The sequence below is a fragment of the Gavialis gangeticus genome, unplaced genomic scaffold (genome assembly GCF_001723915.1).
Source record: "Gavialis gangeticus isolate Ggan-Ray unplaced genomic scaffold, GavGan_comp1, whole genome shotgun sequence".
NCBI classification, from domain to species: Eukaryota; Metazoa; Chordata; order Crocodylia; family Gavialidae; genus Gavialis; species Gavialis gangeticus.
The window spans coordinates 143,502,719-143,527,773 of record NW_017729032.1 but is presented as its reverse complement, the minus strand read 5'-3'; the positions used below and the strand labels follow the sequence as shown (position 1 = coordinate 143,527,773).

Sequence of the window (25,055 nt, the reverse complement as noted above, 5' to 3'; positions counted from 1 at the left end):
CCCAGTGACAACTACTCTGACTGCTGGTTTTTTATAGAATTTTTGTAGGTGATAAGTGTGGGTAAGGGTCTGTCCTGATTTCTCTGGCAACCCCACATTTTGGGAGATTTCAAACTGTGCTGTGAAAATTATTTGTAGGATAAAGCTTGGAAAACAGGATTGTTAGCCAAGGCACAATTCCTCCACCCACCTTCAGGAAAGTTTCTGAATGATCACTCTGTCCATTTTTAGATTACATGGATGTAAACATATAGCTACCAACCTACTCTCATTTTTACACCATCCTTGGGGTGCCAGTAATTTCAGTTTAGCTTTCCCTTAAATGACACTAGAGTGAGGCTGCAGAAGCACAGATTACTCTGTAGTGATCATCTAGTACTCTGCTCCACGGCATGTTTGTTTTGTAGGAAGAAGTGGAGGCACAACCAGTTCTTCCTAGCTGGCTGCCCATACAGGTGCTATATAAGTGCCTGGCCACTCAGTGGTGGACAGCCAATTTTCATTTGGGCAAATGACTACACTGGGTTGAACTTGGCTAGTGGGATGCATACGACTGGTACACCAATGTACCTTGCACATAGTTTCTCCTTACCTTGAGGGGTAACTTCACCCTCACTTTCCTTGATGTACCAAAGGTGTAGCTGTGCAGCTTGGCACCCAGGGCAGCACTGGCTCCTGTTGTGCCAGTTGTGGCATGCTGCTGAGACAACAGGTACTCTTCCCCTGCCCCCCCTCCCCGCCGCCCACCACAAAGGAGACACCTGGAGCTGCTGCACTGGTTACTCCCTCAGTTATGCTACTGTGACATAACACTGTGGGTCGTGTGTCTACTTCACTTTTACTATGCAGTGAAGCCAATTCACTTCATAGTTAATATGTTATGTCTGCACCCTAAGGAGGTCTGAAGGAGGCTGAATGCAGGGGAGATTTTCATATGCATGACACAGGCCAGCTGGGCACTGTGAGTGTATCAATTTAGTTGCAGACTGACTGGGTACTGCAACTGTATCAGCCACTGGGCTGTTTGGTTCAGGATCGAGGAGGCAGAGTTGGGAGTGAAGCAAAAGTAAATTTATTATAGCTTACACAGACAACAGTTAACAGAAAGATAAATGCGACAAGCAGATAATGCAGTATTAAAGTATTAATAGTAAATAATAACAGATAATAACAGATAGATGGATCAATCTGTCGCAGGCCAAGTGGGCACTGCGAGGGTATCAGCCACTGGGCTGTTTGAAACAACAGATAGACAGACAGGGGTTGGCAACTTATCGATAGTTCCTCGATGCCAGGTGCATGCCAAGTGATTCCAGCAAAGTCAGGCATCCCTGATCGACGCTGTTGGAGGGATTACTGGGGAAGGTCCCTTGATTAGGATCCGATTGTCACTCACACTGGGAGTCTGGAGTCTGGGCTTGGAAAAGCAATGACCATTCTGTTCCCTCCTTCCTGCTTGTCACATGATGCACACGCTTTTTATACCTAGTTTTATGCTAATCTGTTGGCTTTAGAGCCACTCACAATTTTGCCTTATAGCTGTTACCCTATGGTATTGAAAGGTGTTAAAAATTATCATAAAAGGTTACTACCCAGACTCGGGTTTATCCAATAAGTAAATTACAATGCAGCATTTTTAGGTTTGAAATTAACATTACTAAACCCAACCCTTTTAGATTTTTCTGAATATGCTTTCTTGAGACATGCTTTCCTGGAATGTGTTGGGTGTGCCAGGTGGTTGGATCCAGTTTTATTGTCAAGGCTGAACCCTGAGCAAAAGCCGTTAGGTCAGCTAATCTTGCAGCTACAGCTTCGCCTTTGGGGCCCAGTCAGTTCTACAAACAGTTAGTTTTATTATTTTGCTTAAACTTACGACAGACAAGTTACATTTGCGGGTTACAAACTTGCAAGCTTTATATTAGGCAAAAATTCCAAATGCCTCCAAGAAGCACATATTTATTGCTTATTAATCCCTCTGGTTCTGGCCATCAGATATGGATCACCGCTAAATCTGACCCAGGTCCTGCCGTGTACACCTGGGTCACAGGTCATCAGATGTAGAAAGTCACGTGAACCTGGCGTATATGCTCACTTTGTCCCTGTCCCTGCCTTCCCCATCTATGCTGCTGGAGTGTCTCATTCATATGCCTTAGTGCCATTGGCTGTGTCACCCTGTCCGTATAAGTGCAAGTTTGAAAGTGGTTAAGGGAAGGCAGCACTTCTCTGAGTGGTGCTAATATCCGTGTATCAGCAAGAGCTTAAACCCTTGTTTTATGGGAAGAAGACAGGTGGCAGAGCATCCACTGATTTCTGTCTTCCAATTCAGCTAGCTGCCCAGCGGGCCCATTGCTTACACTGAGAAGGAACAGAGGTGGCTACATAGTGCAGTGACATGCCAGGAAGCTGCATTTGCCCTTCACATGACCTTTCTAGAACCTTTTGACTGTAATTTATGTCTGTTCTGTTCACTTATAGGCTGCCAAATGGAGGTGAGATTATGGCTCCTGCAACGTGTTAAGCAGCAGCATCTGTGCCGGTAGAATAACAATAAGTTCTAAACCTGGCACAGGGACCCTGACTTCTCAAATAAGTCACATGCACATTCTTATATCATTTAAATGACATGCTTGAACTTTTAAAAACAAAAAGCTGTTATATTCCCGTAAATAAACCAAAATGCAGCTCCTGCATTCATTTTGTTAAATAATACAGAGGTTTATCCTAAGCTAACAAGCCAGAGTCCATCTCTGTTGTACCCTGTGCTGCAGGGATGGCTGGCTAGGGCACAGGGTGCCTCAGTGTGGGGCTAGCTAGTAGGCATCCCTTCACTGAGGCACCCTGCACCTCAGCCAGCCATGGAGCGGCATGTAGAGACAGAGGAACAGCCAGCCCAGGCACTGCCTGCTCCTCCATCTCAAGGCACACTCTGCCGTGTGCCTCAGTGCAGGGACTCTGCAGTGTGCGGAGACAGAGGAGCAGGAAGTCCTGGGCTACCTGCTCCCCCATCTCTGCATTTGTCTGGGCAAACGCTACTTTCATGTGCTTTGCCCTGCTTTATTTATCGGGGCTTTTTTTTGGCTATTGGGAAATCCCAGTAGCAAATTTTGCTCCCACACTGCAAATTAGCAGTGTGGCACACGGTTTAATGTGTAAGGCATGCAGTTTGTGGCACCACAAAGAGGTCTGTGGCACCACAAACCACATGTCCCTCCATGTGTGGACGTGGTACATGAAGGTAAATCTTCTTGTTATTTTGCAGCAGCAGAAGGCAGGCTGTGGATTTAGTGTAACCAATGCTTAAGTATGTGCTTAGGCACAACTAGCGCCATGGCCTGTACAGATTGCTGGGAGAGACAGGAAAGAAGTGGGAGAGGCATGGACATGGTCTCTACAGACCCTACGTGACAGTTTGGGGAGAGAACCTTTTGACTTAGGTTGGAATAGGGGTGGGGATTGGACAGCAAACAGTGTATTCCTGAGATTGAAAATCTATTGGTGAAATCCTGCTGGAGGCCCAGGAAAGACTACAGTTAGCAATCAAGGAGTCCAGGCCTCCCAAAGTCCACAAGCATTCAGAGACCTTGAAGGAAGTCCTCCAAAATGTTGAGATTTACTTACAAACAATTAATTTAAAATTTAAAACAAAATTAAAAACTGTTTTGAGGTTTTTACATTTGCTTTCTCATTTGGGGGATTTATTCATATGTTCAAATTTTTCTAGAAACCTAAATCTTTTTACAAATAAGTTCAGTTGTTATCCTCATGTAATCACATGACTGAGATCTAGGCCTTTCAGCAAACCACCAAGTATCTCAAGACTCTAGATGAAATCATAATAGTTGGCAACACTAGAACTTCCCTTATTTCCACCTGTCTTTCTTCAGATGTGAAGAAGGTCCCAAATTCACCTGGGATATTAATAGGTGTTTATACACATGCTCCAAGAAGCAGGAGGGGTCTAAAGTGTCAAGTGCATTAGTGTCCTGGCACTGAAAAATGGCAACAGGGGTGCTTTAACCAAAGTTCATTGAATGAGATTTAGTTAAAGCATCCCTGTTGCCATTTTTCAGCGTGGGGAGGCTGATACATGTGATGCTGCTGGCTGCTGGAGCACAGTAATTACCACGGTCCGGAAGACTTGATTAATCAAATCTCATCCAATGCGTTGTAATTACAGTGCATCAGAGTAGCCTCAGCGTGCATTTATAGGCATCCCATGTGTCTATTTTCCATATAACTACCAAAATAAATTTCATTTGAAACCAAAATCTAAAACTCGGTGCTTCCTCCACCCATCCAACCTAGGTTGGGTTCCCTTCTTTTACAGTAATTAATGATGCAGTCACATGCAGTAAAGGAGTATGGAGTAGTTGCTCTTATATTAAGATCAGCAGTTGTGGGCACATCTACACAAATAAACTCTGGAACTTATTGCTTCAGAGTTTATTGCTCCTAGGTACGCCATTTGAACATGTGCCTGGGAGCAATGAACTCTGGAGCAATAAGCTCTGGAATTTATTCATGCACAGCATGTGGAGCCAGGTTGGAGCAGCCCCAGCTGGCAGTGGGCCCTGGGGGCCAACCTGCCAGCCCAGGGTTGCTCCCCCTGGCTCACCGTGCTGCAAAGGGGCTGGCTGAGGCACAAGGGAGCGTCAGTGTGGGACTAGCCAGCAAGCACACCTCGCACTGAAGCACCCTCGTGCCCAAGTCAGCCTCTCCAGCATCTATACATGCACTGCTGCGGAGTTTTTTTACTCCCCAGCATGATAGTACTTGTATTTACTTCTGGCTGGCTGTATTTACAAGTACTATCCTGCTGCAGCTTAAATTAGTTTACTGCAGCCTAATAGGAACAGACATGTAGATGCTGAGACATCTACTGTGCAGCTAAATAGTCAACTGTGCAGTAAACATCTTTTGTAGATGTACCATGTAAGGCAAAAACTGGTGTCATGACCTCAACTCTGAGCATATCAGAGAACAGGAAACTGAGCTGATGATTTTTTTTATTGGGAAAATATAGTTGTCATTTTAAAGCTAACTTCAGTACCCTATATTTTATTTTTGATTTGGCATATTAAACACTAATGAACATATTCTGATGGCATTTACACATCTGTAATTGCTATTTTTGAGGAATAATATAGGTAGAACTGGTCATAATTTGGTTGATAAGAAAGCATTTGCTAACCAAAGGAATCTTTTATCAAACCTATAGATAATCTCTGCTGTGGTATTCAGCAGAAAAATACTGCATCTTTCCTTCCCTTTTAGAAATTGCTCCAATATTAGACTTAACTGTGCAGTACAAGTCATTATCTAGTCTGTGAACTGCTTATTCTATCATATTTTCAGACTCTGCTTGTTCTAATTCAGCTGATTCAAATGAAGTATATTTTTACACTGGAAATAATAATTGTATTGCTCTATATAAAAATGTCCAGCTAAATTCTGTCCTTTGTTATACCATAAGTTTTATTTATACCCTGAGTTTGGCTTATTGGGTATTTATTATCTCTTTGAAATTGCCGGGAACCTTGTCAATGTTCATTCTCTGTGTTCCTATAAGAAAGAAAAAATAAAACCATTTTGTTCAGTTTAATATATGTAAGATACTTTGCCCTTCTGCCCCTGCTAGGATTAATATATACTCTATTGCAATCTTTTCTTTCTTTCTTACAGAATTTCATACGCTTGTATGACATCCTTTCCAACAAACACAGAACATTGCTATATTAAAAAAAAGTAGTTTACAATGGTTCTGAGAACAGACTTTACAGTTTACCAAACATGCAAAAAGTTTGTGCATGTAGCTGATTTACAGTAGACCTCTTATGTCGTGTTGATATTGCTTTTGGGAGTCACTGCATTATTGCAAGCCAGTAATTTCTCCTAAAAGGTGCCTATTATACATATTCAACATGTAGATGCACCAGGACAAATCAGAGTATGGAACTCCATATAATAAAGCATTTGTAAACTTCATTAAGCTAACAATTGTGGGCTTCAGGCTTTACTAGCATGCTCATTGTTATACAAGGAGTAGCAGCTCAACATCTTTCCACTACCTGCTATTTGTTTATAGATTTCTTGCACAGGCTTAAATGTGTTTGGAAATGAATGGCAGCCTAAAAGCACCTTTTCATTGACTGAAAAACCTTGGAGGTAAAATTATTTGCTTCAAAGTGTAAGAGCTAGAAAAAATAGTACAAGCAAAGCACGTGGAAAGCCATGATACTTTGAAAACAAAGCATCTATGAAAGAAGTATTGGCTCGATGTTCGTTTCATTTGCAGGAGAATTTGCATGTAGTAGGCTTGGTGCCTGCATGCTGTGGGTAGCCCATTAAACATAAAAACTCCCATCTACAAAGTAGTAGTGTCTGTCCATCATGTAGAGTGTTCTAACATGCTTGTGAAATGGATTTGTATTGAAAATGTAGTAACGCTGCAGGCCTGTGATAAAAGTGGAATTGAATTTGGTTACTGGTTCAGAGGAGCTGTCCATGACAGAGTTGCCTTAGACAGCTGAGGAAGTCCCACTGGCACACTAATCATGCCTAGGCCTCAGATGGCTCATCTTGCTTCCATTTTCACCCCTTATGAATTATTCTTCTCTGCTATTTGAAAGGTCAGAGGTCAATACTGCTCCAAATCCCCCTGGTTTTTAGACAGAAAATGCATCTCATGAATAATGAAGTATGGCTTTGTGCACACCGGTGCTGTGTCTGAGTGAGGTGGAAAGGGCACAAGAGCATTGTATGTATCTTTTGAACAATTCTTCTCCATGCACAGAGAATCCATTAATAACTCTTGGTGAAGAAGTGCAGGTTTCCAGCTACACACTACACATTCTGAAAGGTCAAGAAGGAGCCTCTGTGCAGGCTCCTCTACCTGTAATAGTGATAATATGTGGGGGAAAAATCCTCTTGAAATAACTGTCTTCATAGAAGTCATTGGGAAGTATTGAATTTTGGCTGAGAATGTAATGGTGAAGCACAGTTGAGTTTGACAGGCAATCTATGAGAGCTTGTAGTAGGAAACATGCAGGTTACATTTATATCCAGAAGTAGATCACAAGGAAAACATGAATCTGAACTTTGAATTTGTGTGTGTCAAGGAGTAGGGAAATTAAAATTCTCTTCAGATGTGGTTCAGGGTTGGATTTATAATGGTATAGGGTCCAGTTTACTTGGGAACAAAGACTGACCAGGACAATTCACATTACACTGTAGCCAAAGATGACTGAAATCTCAAAAGACAAGCTGACCTGAAGAGAGTTTCCCCCATTCAACATGGCAGAAAAATAGGTAACAGTGGACATGTCTACAGTTGCACTTTAGCACACAGTGTTCTATTTTACTGCATATTAGTGTTGCGTAAAAACGCACTAATACACTAACGCGCAGTAAAAATAGGCTACCACACATTAAGCATCACTAAAAAAGCATGTGCTTTCACTACTGAATATTAGGGTAGCCTAATGTACATTTATTTAGTACCTCACATTAGAGGTACTAAATTTAATGCACACAAACAAAAGTGCATTAAATAACAAAAGTGCTTTAATGAATGTGTAGACTCACCCAATGAGGAGTCCCGTAGGGTTTCAGCCATTTAGATCCAAATTCTCACACAAATAGCATAAGAGGCTTTAGCATAGTCTAATTTGAACTCATCCTTATTATACCCATTAACTATAATCCAAAACTATGTGGGACTGGAGCCAAATACCCTGTCTATGAATCCCTAGTTAAAATATAGTATAAACCACTCTTGTAACCTTTTACATTATTTTTTAAATTGCCTAGTTGTACATATGTGTGTGTGTGTAGTATTAACTAACTGTTTCATAGATACCAACAGAAGTTAAAAGGCTTTTTAATATGTACCATTCACATTGGAGTATTATATTATTCTTCAAGGCTTTTGTAGTCTAAAGACCTGTTATCTGACTGAAATCTTCAGACTTATTACACAGGCTTATCAGAACTCAATAGAAAGCAGAGTCACCTGAAGGAACAGCTAGTAAGAGTAGATATTATATTCTTTTCATGCAATACTTTCAGCATCAATATATTTTCACAGATTTATTAAGCAACCAAAAAGCTTGCTTATCTCTTGAATCTAGCTAGAGAAGACTATGGGGCTTTTGCAGTGTTGTGGGGAGTTATATTCCACTGTGTACAATCTCATTGCCCACAAAACAAAGCAAGTTTCATTTCTCCAGATCCTCAGGGAGGTAGAAACCCCAAAACATTTTATTCCTGGAATCATTTCCACAGAGCTGTTCTTGATGACTTAAGTTACCTGCCTATCTGCTACTGATCCTGGAGAAGCAGCAGTATATGATTCTGCGAGCTTTGGGTTCACTTGATATTTACACTACTCTACAAAACTTTCTGCTTCCACCAAAAGGTTATGTGGATGTGCGTGGTATTTTTTTGATGGAAGGGAAAACCACTACAATGTGCTTTTCTTCCTGCTGCTGTTTGTTTAATATTGCAATAGCACAGAGAGGCCAGAGTCAGAACTGTGACAGACCTACTGCTCAGGCATACCTGTATAATGAAAAGACAGCCCCTGGCCATCAAGAGTTTATTTAATTACCAAATAGATAAGTGTTAGATTGTGATTAAATTAGCATCTTGAAAATTAACATCATTCACTTTACATTTTCTCACATCTCAAAAAGGCAAGATATTTTCACATCCAGTTTGGTCACAAATCTGTGTGAGGACTGCAAGTATAAGAGCCCACTTACTATAAAATGAAGCACCTTTAAAATTTCACATTGCATTCTGGAAAGACTAGAACAGCAATGGAAACAACACAGCTCTAAACTGAATGATTCTAACAAGTCCTTTCTTAAGGACCTGGGAAATATGAAACCAGAATAGTCAGCATTGGTCCATGTGCAGAGCTCCTACTGATGTTAATGCAATGGGTATTCATAAAATTGAGATGACAAAAATAGGTTATTTTCCAATTGGAAGCCATCAGATTAGGGCAGTGAATTACAATCTTCAGCGAGATCCTTTTAAGGGTGCCGTAGGAAGTAGGCTGGTAAGTGAGTTGCAATAAATGACTGTTTTTTTAAATGAGGTACTGCTAAATTCAGAAAAGTTATGGAGGGGTACCTGAAGTCTATAAAGGTTGAGAAACTGGAATAAGGTATATAGAGGCTAAGGAAAACCATCTATATAAATTCCCTGGTTCTCTCACCAGCTACATTATGCACATTCGTGGAATGGATTTCTTGGGTGTTTTGGCCGATCATAATCAAAGGCCAGCTTCATGCTAGAATAGGCTGGCCTACTGTTCAGACCTTTGGCCACAGCCTAGGGGCACTTTCATGCTTCATATAAATGTGTAAATTGTGGGTTTAGGCAAGACCCTAAATGAATTGTGAGTTGAATGACTTAAACTACAGTTTCTGCTGTAGATATTTGCCCAGAACTATATATATTTGCTCATTTGTTTTTACACACGGTGTTAAAAAAAGTCTTCCTCTGAAATTGGTAACATTGTCTTAGCTCCCACTTTGGTAATTAACATTTGATGAGGCCACTTGATCTTGCCTGTAACACTTTCTGTCAATACTTGGTAGCACCACCGTGCATTAAGTGCTTACACATTATTTCTAGGAACATTAAGGCCCAGAGTGATTGCCAGAGTCATTGTTTTATGGAGTCAGTGAATTAGAGAAATGAGTAGCATGAATCTCAAGGACCATTAGCCTGTTTTCTAGATGAGATATTTGTATAGGACGGTGTATTAACCTATGCGTGTTGAATATTAGAATGTTTCTCTCTTATTATAAAGTAATAAAAAATCATTGAAAATAAGATGTAAATATGCATTCAAGATGTTAAAAGACATTTTCCTTTGAATTAATGAATGTGGCAAGTGCCCTGCAGTGAGACTGTTGAATTTGCTTTGAAGTCAGAATAGAGATTTCTGGTTGGTGATTTTATTGATGATGAGAACATTCATTTGATAGCAGCAGCAATTATTTTTCTGTGAAGGTTGCTCCAACTTGCAACACTGGTACGCCCTGTTTTGAGTTTTATCACTGTCTTCATGGCTCCCATGCCCCACTGAGAGACATCACTAATCCCCAAAGGCATAAAATTGAATCCCCAAAAGTGGAATTAAGGTAATAGTGAAAATCTGTCTTAAATCTACAGAAGAGAGAGAACAGCAAATTCATTCTAGAAATCCAGACAGTTAACTCACAGCTTTTCAAAGAAAAGGGAAAGGAAGATAAAAAGCCCTAAGGAAAGAGCTTGGGATGAAGTTTTATCCCAAATTCTTGGCCATTACCTTGACATTCCCAGCCTTTTCAATAATTGTTGTGACTGTTTTTATATAATATTCTGGAAGTGACTCAAGGGCCAACAATATCTCACTAGCATATTATTTACACAAGAATGTATGCCATAAATTCTGCACATTAAAAATCTATGTTCTTTGATGTCTTTTTATAAGTGTTGTTTGCCATTCAGTGAATGAAAAGGAAACATTTACGTGGAAGATTTTGACCCTAAGGGGTCAAACATGATTTGACCCAATCAGCTTAAAAGCTTCATTTTGTTAACTAGATACAGATTCATAATTTTTTAAACCCCAAATTTCATATTAGGCCATGAAAGTGTATAATGCCATTAAGCAGCTAAAGAAGTGCACTGTGAATACTCAGTTTCTGCCTCAGTGGAGACCTGGACAGCAGAGAGCCCATGCAGTAGGACCCTTTATTGCCATTTTCCCACAGGCGTTAACTGCCACCAGTTCTGGTCCAGGGCACACTGGCACATGGGGTCCCTTCCTTATCCTTATGGTACACCATTCCCTCCCTACCCCATTCCCTGTCTTTATGCACGCTGAAGAAAGGGGATGTGGTGTGGGGAGGCCCTGCTCGTACTATCCTAGCAAAGTCACAAGAGGACAGTGGCAGTGAGGCCTGAATATATTCCTCTGCTGAGATGGTGCCAGCAGAGGTCCTGCCAGTCAGACAAGTTTCAGATTTAAAGAATTTATTAATGTGAATGGGTAAATGGGGCAATTGACACTTCTTGTTTTAGGGCAAGCAGATATCATGGCATTGGTGATGCTTGCTTTTATGTTTGTCTAGTTTTCTATACAAACCCAAAAGCTACTAAAGTATTTCAAAGAAAAATATGAAACCTGGAAGTCTAATATCTTCACAGAATTCTTGGAGCCAGAACCTCAGGCACAGACCTATAACCTGGATCTGGTCCTAGCTATAGGGATTCTTTACATTGCACTGTACTGTGCAGAGCAAATGCATTACATCTGCTTCAATGGAAATCCTGCATTGTCTGCTGTCTCTCTACCCCAAAGTAACAACTACAAATGGAACTAAATAATAGACCGAACCAGTACAGCACCTGCTCTGCACAGGAACCATTACACTGAAGGAAAAAATGAGTGATGCAGAAAATGGAGAAAAAAAGATAACCTTGCTGAAGTCATAGCAAAATCATACTGAATAGCCAGTAGGAAGCCAGGCAGTCTGTGTTTTTGCCTAGACCCAAGCAGTTTAAACAAATCACTAAAGAGGGTATCGATAGCAAATGCCTGAAGCTGGGGAAAAATATTACGTAATAGGGCAAAAAGAAACATAGTTTCAATATTTGATAACAAAAACAGATTCTGGCTGGATGAGGTAAACAGCCATCTTACCCAATTTTGCACAGGTAGATACTAATGACCGGGTGTGCCATTTGGCATATCAGTAGGAGATAGTAGGAGACGATCAAGGATGTCAGCAAGATATACTAATAGGACTTGCTGTCTTCAGCACTGTAGCTGGTAGCACGCTGGAAAAGAGAAGACACAGTCTGTGTACCCATATATTCAGATGATCTGAGCTAATTCTCCTGGATTTGTTCTCCTGGTAGAAAAACTACCCAGAGACACCTGAGCAGACATTTAAAAGCTTAGTTCTTAAAGATCAGAGACCTTGCAGTGCTGGTGCTGTGCAGTCAGGGGGTCCCTGACACCATCTCATCAAGCTGTACAGGTTCCCTCCATCTGCCCAGAGACAGACACAGCAGGGCACAGGACAGCCTTGATTTGCTGACTTGGACTTCCTGCAGCACAGTATGAGGGTTGGAAAGGGGTGTGTTTTGTTCCCTGCTTGGCTGCAGTAGTAGAGTCCAGGGAGCAACATACTGTCTCCCTGTGGGAGGGGGTGCAAGCAAAATACCCAAGAGTACTGGAGGACTGTGCTGTGGCTTCTGTCACAAAGGAACATGGTAGTGATTTAAACCTGGTTGTTACCAGCTTATTTTTCTCCTGGAGCGGCCATTTTTGCTTTGGGAGAAAAATTCCAAACATCTGTACACTACACTTATGGTTTTGCCTGAGAACGCAATGTCTTTCTCAGGAGAAACTGAATGTCTGTATGTGGCCACAGTATAGATAGGAACTGTGGCAGGAAAAAAATGGGGTAAAATTTTAAAGATCAAATGTTCAAATTATTTGGAATGAATTAAAGATGAAATTGAGATGGACTGATGCTTGCTGACCTCTAACAGACTCCAAACTGACCCCAAAGAGGTAACTGCCATATACTTCTCCCATTGTTTCTAGAAATTAAGATTAGTTCAAAAATTATTTTGTTTCTTAGTAGTGTTGAAGTGAGGTGGTTGTTTTTTTAGACTCCCTGACAAAATCTCTTTCAAGGTTCTCAGATGAGTGTGAAGTCCTGAAAGGATAGCATCAACATGGATGTACTATGAACGTGATTAAGCTAGTGTGATATAACCATCTTGTCTGTCAAGAAGCTAGTGGCCAACTATTGCATCCTGAACTACTGCAGTGAGGACAAAGAGGCAGGAGGATTTTATGGGCAGCATTTCCCAAAAAGGGACAGCCAGTAGCTATCATGTCGCCCTGGGAGTAAGCACATGCCCCAGTTGAAAAAGATTTTTTTGCAATAGTTAGTTAAAAGTTTCATCAGTATGTTCAATGATGGCAAAGCTAAGTAGGGTGATGAAGCTAAGTAGGAAATGACCATGTGGCTCTTGAAAGCATTTTGACATCATGGTTAATAGTCACAGGATAAACCTTTCCACATGCCACTGAAACAGCATTGCTACAGTTGAGATGAGCATTATGTGGAAGGCCCAGAACTCATGGTTGACTTTTTATCCACTGCCACCTTGCAACATGAATGCAGCTACTGAGACAGAGCATGATGCCTGTATAGAATTAGAATATAATGTTTCATGTCAAGTGAACACCTTATGTCTTGTATCGCCAATGTCAGTACAGCCAGAAGTTGTAGGAGTCGCAGACAAAAAGGAAGAAAGATACATAAAGAACTAAGCCTACTAGGATAAATAAGGCAAAGAGCACCTTCCAAAATGCAGATGGCAGATTCTGTCACAAATTGTTTCATCAGATTATTTACTTGGAAGCAATTGCTGAACAGATAAAATGAAGTAAATAAAGTAACTATGGGTGGAGAGAAATTTCACCAAAACCACAGTATATTCCGCCACTATGAACATAAGACAAAAAACACATATATGGATGTTAGCAAAACATGGACTCCACTGACATTTGATTAGCAGTATATGGGAGAAAATGTAGGCCAGCAGGCAACTCATAGAGATCAAAAGAGATGTGCAAAACAACTCTACCATGGTAGGGAATAAAGAGTAAAAGAAAAGTTAACATCAAGTCTTAAGATGATAGCATGGATAAGGTATTAAGATGTAAGCAGGCTATAGTATTAATATTTAAGTTTGCTGTCTCTGATAACTGTGTGAAAAGTGATATGATAGGTAGTTTTCCCAAAAGGGAACTTTATAGTATGTTTATAAGATCACATCTAGGAAATTTGGAACAGATCGCATCCAGCTTCTTTCATGGAATCTGCAAACCCAAGTTATGTGCCCCTGTTCCCTATGGAATGGATGGGGAAAGTCAGGAGCTTCAGCCTGGAATTAACAACACCTAGGATAGCACAAATAATTCCACAGAAATAAATAATAATATATTTATATACATATTAAATAATAATAGTACATGATGAAGTACACAGAAGTGTCCACTTTCAAATTAGGATTGTGCCTGGTTGCACTGGCTGAAAGGAAATCACCTTCAGTTCAAGGAAATGCTGTGCAATTACCCTTACTATGCCACAGTATCTGTACTAATATCTGTTCTTATAGCCACTGGCATCTCTTGAGAAGAGGTTGCCAATCATCATTCATTGTACCAAATTGTGATCTGAATTTTTTATGTAGATATATGGGTGCTGTGCTGGAGTCAACTATCTCATATTCTTTTATGACCTCAGTAGTGAACCCAGATATCAAGACTTTTTAAAAACTAGAGCACTATTTTACATGAAAAGACCCAGGAGCTTAGAGCAGTGGGGTCCAACCTTTTTGGCTTGGCAGGCATGCCACAAATTAGCCCCACAAACTCCTCAAATGCCATTTTCATCTCCTTCCTCAGTTTGATTTGTTGCTCTGCTTTCTGCTTCCTTCCTTGTGCTCCCTGCCCAATTTACTGCTTTGCTTTCTGCTTCTTGATCTACCTGTCACTGTGCTAGTTGCCACTTGTGGCACTCCTGCTGTAGACTGGCCATCCTTGGTCCAAACTCTGCCTGCTCCCTTGGTATCCTGACTATTGATAAAACTGATCTTTGAAAAGAGACGCATTATGTCTAGAAATGCTCTTTTACAACTGCAACCAGAAACATGCATACCCACCTCTGCATGTGATATGATAAGCCATTTATTTACTATGCACGTGATAAAAGTGGATCAGCATAAATACTTGTTTGAGGCTCTTCTCTTCTGTTGTCTTGTTGTTGCTTTCTGATGCACCTACCCTGTTTCCCAATTGGCAGTGCAGTAAAAACATTGTGGGAAGGTTTTAATATTAGGGAGTGCAAATTTGAAGGAAGATATGTACATTTGTCACATGTCAGAGCATCCATAATATGTCAGCACTTGTAGGGGGGAGCGGTGCGGGGAGAAAGACAGATTGATTTTTGTTGCTATTGTTTCGTGCAGGTTCCTGAAGCCTAAAGGCAGTAACTTCATAACTTGCAAATGGATACAATCTCTTGGCAACCATAAAAGCACAGACCGAAACATTGCCCCCAGATATACACCTGTAGTTTCTGCTGAGCTCAATCTGAAGCCACCTGTAGGTCTGTAGGTATATTAGTTTTCAGTGCTCCAAATGTGATCCCTTTAGACCTTGGAGTTGCTTCAATTTTAGTTTGGTCCCAATACATTTTTACTTTCCTAGGGTCTTGTAGCATGATCCTGAGATGTGCTGTTTAACCCCAACTTATGCTATCTTCAATGAGCCTTTAGTGCAGTTAAAGGTGTGATTTCTAGTTTTGTACAGAGTAATGGGTGTATTACTGGATTTTGTAGGAAATATTTAGGGGTATCTTCTTGAAGACCCAAGTTATCATATGATGTGTTCAGTGTGCTGTAACACAAAAAGCTATTTTGCATCTTGATAACTTCAGTGGTGTGATCTGTCCAAATCCCAGAAATTTGATGCGCAGTTCCAGTCAGAATACTAATTTTCTTAAATTGGATTTTGGGGTACCTTGTTTGTTTGTAAGTGAAAAGGGCTGTGTGAAAGTGCGGTCCTACTTGCCAGGCCTGGAGACCGAAGCTGGGATCTAAAAGTCACGCTTGATTCTGTATTTGTAGATTGCACCACTTATAATACAGTTTCTTCAACTCAAATACAACTCTAGCTTAGACCTAAGAATCCCATTGTTTCAGACATACAGGAAGAAAAATGAGACATGAAGTCTGATTTAATAAGCTAACGACTTTAGTAATGTAACTAACCAGGGAAGTAGCTGTCAATTTTCTTTCTGCTTATAGAGCTGCTGTCCACCCCTAATGATGCTACGGACGGTCCCAGCCAATGGGACCATAGCACTGTTTCTTTCAAAAACTCAATCCCAAAAAAGCTGCAGATCTCAAGGGTGGAAATGTACGAGCTGACTGGCCCAAAATGGTGGAGAGAAATGGTTCTATTTAGGAACCAATGGATTTCTTCAGGGCTCCTGCTGTAATCCTCTACTTACCCTTCCCCAAAACGCTGAAGCTGCTGCTGCTGCAAAGAGGGAGAATGAGGAAAGCCTCCTTCAACAGGTTATTCCCCTTTTCCCCCTACTGATCTTGAAAATAAACTTTACTTTGAGTCATGGGGTTCAGCTCATGACTTCAGATTATTTTTTCATCAACATACAGCCCTATCACTTTCAGTGGGTTTCACTGGGGGGAGAAATGGTTTTGTTTTCTTCTCATTTTTCCCTAAACTAGGCCTTTGCTTTGAGTGTAAACATCAACTTCCTGCTATGGGAGGCCTTCAAGGAAAACTCATGATCCTATTGGTAGTTCAATAGTGAGCACTGGTGAATCAGTGCTACAGTTTGGTGTGTTCTTGACCAGAGTTGTTAACCAGTTGTAATTATTGAAGGTCATTTGTCATGCTTTTAAGATCACTGGTGTTAGCTCCAGTATCCTGGCTAAATTCGGGCTTGTGTAATTATTTTCTTTCTGCCTAAATTCCATTCCTAATTCAACAGGGTAAGTATTCTTCACTTCCTATTCTTGAACTATTTAGCATTTTAGTAAAACTAAACAGCACCATTTCAGAGGCAGTGAATGTATTGCTGTTACAGGAAGAGTAAGCCCTTTATAAATACTTTCTTAAATTATAATGTTTCGGGAGCCATGACTGAACACAAGATAAATTAATTAGTGTGAATTATTATAATTAGAACTTAACAAGAAATCTTATCCTGTTTTATGAATAAATCTCAAAGCACTAACCAGGTAGGTCAGTAGCATTGTTTCCATTTTACAGCCAGGAAAACTGAGACTCACAGAGTTGACTCACTTGTCCATGTTTACCTGGCAGGCCAATTACTGAAAATGTGTGGAACACAAGTCTCCTAAATCCCAATATGTGCTGTCTAGCCATGTGGCAACACACCGTCTCCTGTTAGTCTGTCTCCTTTCCTTAAGGAGTTAGATGTTCTTGACCATAAATAACAATGTTCATATGAGGGTGAATATTTATCTATTTTTCACCAAGTCTGTGAATTATTAAGGAAAATGTTAAGGATAAAATATGAATATAAAATTACTTTCCTAGTGAGTTCCTTTTATCAAAGCATGCAATACCGCAGGAGCATCCACATTGAACCCATTCTATAAGCTAGCCAAGTAGATTTGCTTTCTAAGTATTTTAAGGTTCATATGCAAGTTACAACTGAACTGTTTTGACATGATGTGGAAATGGAGCTAATATAGCTACTGTCCTGTGTGCCAGAATTGCATTCTTGGAATTTCTGAGCCTAAAAAATCAGTTTGTTATGCAGTATAAATGAGGTAGCAAATCTGAGAAATATGCTTTGATTTGAAAATAACAAAGGATATGTTCCCCACAGGCCATTCCTGCCCCACACCCTGTTCTGTTTTAGGAAATAAATAGTGTCTTTCATTTATTACTTGTGATTTTTTTTTATGATTTCAGGATTCCTCTTCAATTGGAACAGCTACAATGGCTGGACCCAGAGCAAGTGCAATAATTGGAGATCAGGGAACACCGCCAAAGGTCCAGCTCCCCCTCAATATGTAAGCAGCCAGCTAATCTTAATCACAGGCGAGCATTTTGTAAATCGTGTGTGTGTGTGTGTGTGTGTGTGTGTGTGTGTGTGTGTGTGTGTAATTTGAAAGAGTTGATTTCAGAATAGTTATCTCAGTCTCAGACATGACCCAACCTCTGCTGAAACTGAAAAATGAACAGTGAAAGGCCAGGTCACCTTTCCATACATAGCCCTTTTAGACTTCTAGAATATTTATAACAGCCATATGAATCATTTCAAAGCAAATAGAGTTCCTATCAGCTACAGAAAATCTGCTCCCTTAAATAAAGCTTTTATGAAGGTGAACTCCCCTACAATTGAACACCTGAGACAATTATCATTAACCATACAAACAACCCAATTACATTTTTTCAGTACCATAAACAAAGGCATCAAATGAATGTTTTAAATACAAGAACATAGTAAGAATATATGCTTATTAAATAGTATTTGCAAGAACAGAAGGTTGATGAGATAGGGCAGAGAGTGATAGAATCCATTATAGTACATTTTTTTTAGCCCAATGGCTAAAACTTGGTTCCTGCCTAGTTAAACTACTGAACCCCTTCTTCCAATCAAATAGGTATTTAAAAAAACAATGGAACTTTATGCACAAAAGTATTACATCCTAAAATAATATCTGAAATTCACACATAAAACTTAAAGCAAGGTGACAGATCTGCTATAAACAGAATAGAGAACTGAGAGCCAATCATAAAAATTCAACTCTTAATCATCCCACTCAGCTAAAGTCAGGCACTAAAGCTCAGAGGACACAGCACCCTCCCCCACTGTTCAGAGGTTCTGGTAAAAGGATCACAACCTTCCCTGCAGTCATATCATGAAGTTCCTGTGATAATGATGCAATTACATACACACTGAGGCAAATCTTTCCTTTACTTTTTCCACTGCTTAGGACTGACCAGATTGTGGTTCTGCTCTGCCAGGGATGGCAGGACTGTGCAAAAAGCTACAATGCCTTCCACAGTGCCTAGGGCCCAGCTTTAAGGGGATCTCTGCATGATACTAGGCCGGGGTGGGCAAAATGTGGCCCGTGGGCTGGATGCGGCCCACCAGGCCATTCTATCCAGCCCCCAGGGCCCCTACAAAAATCAGAAAATTGATATTTATCTGCCCCTGGCTGCCTGTCATGCGGCCCTCAATGGCTTGCCAAAACTCAGTAAGTGGCCTCCGCCCGAAATAATTGCCCACCCCTGCACTAGGCGAAGTACTGACCAACAGATCCATTGTCTCCTAGGTATTTTGATCCTTATCACCTCTGGAGAGGTCAGACTAAGGCTCTGACCCTCTGCAGAGCTTCTCTGTTGTTGTTCTACAGGCTCGGTGACTGGATTTTTCTCTTTTTGTCTTTGGAGGGACACCACTGATCTGCTGATCAGGTTGAATGCTGGGGCCTAGGACTTCAGACAAACATTGCTAACTATGTCTCTCTTCCTGGATTTGTCCCATAGGGTATCTATACACATGCTCCAGTGTGGCAGAGGTGGTTTTAATTAGAGTGGCTCCTGGACAGCTGCTCTAATTAAAACACCTGCAATGTCACATGTATTCAGCGTCCTGTGTTTCAAAATGGCCATGGGGGCACTTTAACTGAAGCTCATTCGATGAGTTTTGAAACGCAGGATGCTGAATACATGTGACAGTGAGGTACGCTGGAGTGTTCTAATTTGAGTATTCTAATTCAGTCTGGAGAATTCTAATTGAGTCTGCTCCAACACGTTCTAATTAAAATGCAGTGGAGCACATGTATAAGCACCCATAGTGCCAGCAGATGATTTACAGAATATACCATTTCTCTGGCATTGGTATCTACCATAAGTACCACATTCACTTTAAAAGTCTGATTAATTAAGCAACAAGCAAACCACTCCCTCTATATGAAGAACTAATAAACTTCAATATTGCCATGTGCCTATGTACTGCAATCAGGCCATTTTTTAATTATATTAAAAACAATTAAAAAAAACAGAAGTATATACATTTGCTTCATGACCCTGACTTTCATTTTATACTTACAAGCCAGGTTACAACCCCAAAAGGGGATTGCAGAGAGACCCTTAAATAAAGCACTACAGATTCTAGGTTATAATTAGTCACAGCCAACTCTTTTCAGCCATAACCTGCCTTTAAGGCTGGAATTTCTGGTAGAGGCCGTTTGAGGCAAAACAGTTTGCAGTCGTTTACTCTAGGGTCCTTCTCTCTAACACATCGTATCACTATTGTGACACTGCCTGATGCAACGTTTTGTTCCATTTAGTGAGGTTGAGGGTTTTCACACTTTCCTCTTAGCCACGCAGTGCTAGCTATTGGATTTTTTAACATCTAAAAACTAGACAATGATGAGAAGCAGGCAATTCATAGGTTTTCTGATTCAAATACAACTGGTCTTAGGAAACAAAGCATCTAGTCTTGATTGTCTGTTGTGACTCCCAGAAAGAAAAAAGAGAACATGGAAACTACTGCTCCTGAGCTAAGCTGGCTGCAGTAGAATTGTATTCAGCTATGTTTGACAATAGGTGTGACTCTCTTATGCTTTCTCCTAGTCAACAAATGGTGAATGCAGTTGCCCCAATAGTCTGGATGTTGTCAGCCACATTCAAGAAGTATTGTTAGACCCCGATAGAAGGAGGGATTAACACTCTTTGATGCTTTGAGTCTATCCCTGCTGGCAACAGTTTGCAGTATTTGCTTAGGTTGGACATAGTGTCAAACTCAACACTTTTCTAAGTGCTGCTACTGGCAATTCCATAGCAAATAAAGATGAGGAAACCAGCAGATTACTTAAACATCAAGTAATCAGGTAACCTGGGCATGAAAGAAACCTGCATGGTTCAATGTGAAACCATTTAAACAATGATATTCAACATGAATAGTTGCACAGTTTCTGTCACTAGCAAAACCAAGATTACCTGAGTTGGAGGATCTAGAAATAGTGCTGTTTTATTATACAGATTAGTTTTAAGCTTATCTTATTTTACAACTCCACAGGTCTGTGTTAACACTGTCAAACAAATAAGAGGGAAATTAGCGAACAAATTAGCAGAAAAGTTGCAAAATCTAATACAAAGTTCCCATTAACTTTATTGGGAGCAGCATAGTTTTCTAAACTGATTATAGCACATTAAGAGATGACAGTGAGCAAAGGGGAAGAGAAAGGGGAATGGGAGGACTGCAACAGCACCATTTGGGAGATTTTAATTTCATTCTTAATGTTACATCCACACTTCATTGATTAATCTTTGAGAATTTGGGGTAGGGAGGGAAGAGGTGGAGTTGCAGGGGCTTACATTGTCATTTGAGGTTTTGGTATAGTGGCTGTATGGAGGAGTCATGCAGGGGTAAGCAATAGAAAACACTGCTTAAAATGGCACATAGTTGATCCTATATATATAAAAATAATATGATAAGACTATGGAAGAAGTAATGCCCACCATCTGTTGACATAAGGAATCACTTGAAATGTGCTCTTACCAGTAAAAAATAACCAGAACTCCTTTATTTATGTGCATGTTATTTTTACCTGTATGTTATATGCAGATTGGGTCAAATTCAGAAGTGAGAACATCTAATCTGGTATAATGTATATGCTTTTTAGTCCTCTTAGCAAGTGCAAATGTCTAACTTAGACTTCTTTGGACTGACTGGCTTCTTTGGACTCAATTATCAACTCTGGCTCTGAGTCTGAGTTGTATCAGGTGAAATATAAATGGCCAGGAGTCAGAAAAGAGAGGTGTAACTAGCAGGAGACTTGGGCTAGGGAAAGAAGTTACACATAAACTGGTTTAAGTGACCAGAAATTGGTTTAAACCTGTAAACGAACAGAAGTTCAGTGCATGTAAACAAATTTCAAAATGGGTGAAACTGATGGAAGATAAACTTGATTGAATGTAGTGTCAGACTTAACTGGTTTGGGTCAAACTGGTTTATGAAACTTCTTTTCCAGACCTCTTCCTGGTTCAAGTTAAATCACAGTCCCCCAGCATCCCTGCATGCTTTGCAGCCCTGGGCTGGGCTGGGCTGGGCTGTCTTGTCTGCTCCACAGAGCAAGTCTGGCTCACTGGCCTTGCTGGCTGGTTCACTACCCTCTCGTGTTCTCCCAGGCAAACCCCTACTCCGGTCTGGGGCCAGAAAGGGAGTTAAACTTCCCTTCCCCTGAATATGGAGCTGCCCTGCCCTGCTTACTTAGTGCTGTGACTGTGGACTACAAATTCCAGAGGCACCTGCAAGCAAAAAGAGGAAGTGATGAGCAACCCTGCAGAGTCTTGTTAGTGTGAATCTGAACTGCAAATCCCAGAGACTTCAGGGGCAGCAGGAAGAGGAAGCGGACACACAGCCCATGCTGGCCACGTGCCAGAGAGCCATGCTGTAGCACCCCCCTGGCTTCTTTCTGAGCCACTACAAATATGTGGCTGCATTTACTGAATCAAAAGTGAATGTCTGTTCATTTGCTTATTGGTTCAATCTTGGCAGCTTAGACTAACCTGCAAAGATTTAATCAATTCAGCGTTGAGCTTTTTGACTGTCTGTACTTAGCCTTGGAGAACGGTGTAAGATAAGTACCCCAAACCCTAGTTTAGCTTAAACTTCTTTACACAATTCCAGTGCCTTAGCAGGTAAGTAACACCAGTATAGACTTTCTTAAGGCATCTTTACACCTGCTTTGAGGGGAAGGCGGGGTTAATTAGAATGGCTATTGGGAGCTGCTCTAATTAAAACACCTGCAGTGTCTTGTGTATTTAGCATCCCACATTTCAAAATGGAAGTGGGGGCGCTTTAACTAAAGCTCATTTGACAAGCTTTAGTTAAAGCCCACTCCGCTGCCATTTTGAAATGCAAGGACACTGAATACATGTAACAGCAAGGCTGCTAGAATGCATCAGACCCAGTGTCAGGAACACATATAAGTGCCCTTATGTTGATAAAAAGGTTAAGTCATTCTAAGACAGTCTGAATTAGGCTGTTATGCCATTTTACACCTGACTTCTGAGTATGGCCCACTGTAAAACTAATACCTAGAAAATTACTAATCCAAGCCATTCTTTTTGATCTCAGTCTGTGCAGTCTCAGCACTTTTCATTGTATTCTAACAGCACAGTGATGAGGGATGAGCATTGATGCATGTAGCATTATTTCATGTCAGGCAGATGCATTTTAATGTTCTTCAGTTCATATGCAGCCTCATGTTTTCTGTCAGGCAAACAACAACAGACCTTATCAACACTACCTTATTCTAAAAACTGAACGAAGAATATGCAAAATGGTTTCTCCCGTCTGTTGGCTAATGAAATATAATTATTTGATTAGGTCTTTGTACCCTGTGCACATGGTAAATGGAGCCAAGCACATCAACCTAAGCATGCCCACAGGAGCTGTTACTAAATATTTTGTATTCTGCTCATTACAGCTGTTTATTTACTGCCTGCAAAATAAAAATAAAAAAATCTACTGGTATCATAAAAGGGTAGAATAGGGAAAACTAACAGGATTTATTCTTCAATTATGTTTCCTAGAGAGTAGAGGAAGAAGCCATGCATCGTTTTAATGGGTCGGAAGCTTACAATCACACTGGTTATAGTTTTCATTATATATTTGTTTCTCTGATACAAGGTCCACATTGAACTTCTTGCCCTGCCTCAATATGTAGGTATCGTGCTGCATGTTATGGTATAAATACCATTTTCATAGAGTTTACCCATGTACTCTAGTCCTTCTTCACAGCTGTAAATCAACACTCAGGCATGAACAACCATGAACTGGTAATGATTAGAAATCTCCTTTTTAGTATCTGCAGCAAGGGGAAAATGTCAAATGCTGATACGTACAAGTTAACAGTTGTTTTGTGTGGGCGCTTTTGCTATTTTTTATTATTTTATTATTATTATTATTATTTAACCAGCTTCATAACTATTCCCAGTGTACAGGCAATCATTCTTAATTTTTAACAAGCATCTCTCCAAAGAGTCTGAGCTACCTTCAGAGGAAAGAAGTTGTAGTCACTTGATAACATGAGACAAGGCCCTGAAGTAATGGAGGAAGAACAAAAGAAAGATGAAAAGGAAGGTCCTAAATAAAAGGAATAAATAAAACTGTAATAAAATATATTGAAAGTTTTGCATATTGGTATCACAAATAAGTGGTTATAAGCATACTAAATAGCTTTACACTAGAGTCAAATTCTAGTTGTTACTAAAGACAAAACTTGTATTAATTTTAAATGGGACTTTTGCCTTAGTAAGAACTTCATGACTTGTGCCTCATGCTAGTTTTTAAGATGAGGATTGTCCTATTCACATGAATAGGGGGGTTAAAACATAATACTGGATAAGACCAATAGTCTGTTTAGCCTGGTGGTGGTTTGGGCTGGGGGGGTTTTGGGTTTTTTTTTAATGATGCTGATCACTCCAAGATACTGCAGAGGAAGGTATAGAAAATTCTTCAGGAGACATTTGTAAAAATTCCTCTAAGAGAAATTTCCTAACCTAAATGGTCAGAGGTTGCCTCTTGCCCTGAAGCATGAGGACATAAATCCCTTCCAAATACCAGGCTTTTAAAAACTTTTTAATATTGTAATTCTGGATATTCTCTCTATCCATACACATGTCCAGTCCTATACCTAATGCTAAGCCCTTGGCTTCAGTGCTGTCTTGTGGCAATGAGTTCCACTGACTAACTGGGAGGAAAATATTAGTTCAATCAAGTTCAAAATTACTGCTTTTTAATCCTTGGTGGTCCCCTTTTATCACTTTAGGAGTGAGGATGAATAGTAGTGGTCAATTGCCCTGCTCCAATACCATTCATTATTCTGTATGGATTTTAATTATGTGTCTCAGTCATTCCTAGGCAGCATACATGTCACAGCACTTTCTGCACTATAAGACTGAAATCAGAATCTGATTGACACTTTTTCTAGCATCATCTCTTTTCTCTGTGCATGTGAAATTTTCCCTGCAGCTACTTAGCTCTGTATGCATACAAGCCTCAGAAGAATGACGAGCTGGAGCTCCGTAAAGGCGAAATGTATCGGGTCATAGAGAAGTGTCAGGATGGCTGGTTCAAGGGGACGTCTCTGAGGACTGGGATGTCTGGAGTCTTTCCAGGCAACTATGTGACTCCAGTTTCCAGGTGAGGACTGCTGCCCAGAGATTTCTGGTTTAGCAATTCATGGGGGAAGAGGCAGGAGGTTGCAGGTAAGGAAGATTGAAGAAGGGGCATATTTGTTTTTAAATGACATGCTGATCTACAAAAATCTTTCTTTGAGGCATCCCTGGTATCTTGGTTCATTGATTTTGGTTTAAGAATTAATCATTGTTTCAGGAGACATTGCTAATAATTTTAAATGACTATGCTTGTGGTTGATCAGCA

General features: G+C 40.4%; 1 protein-coding gene across 1 annotated transcript in view; it reads left to right on the top strand.

Annotated features, from left to right (window-relative positions):
• SH3RF3 (SH3 domain containing ring finger 3) overlaps nucleotides 1-25,055 on the top strand; it is a 162,651-nt gene that overhangs the window by 65,324 nt on the left and 72,272 nt on the right. Inside the window, exons 5-6 of the mRNA XM_019523841.1 lie at nucleotides 17,561-17,661; nucleotides 24,645-24,815. Coding sequence (XP_019379386.1) covers nucleotides 17,561-17,661; nucleotides 24,645-24,815 — 272 coding nt within the window. The remainder of the gene's footprint in view (nucleotides 1-17,560; nucleotides 17,662-24,644; nucleotides 24,816-25,055) is intronic.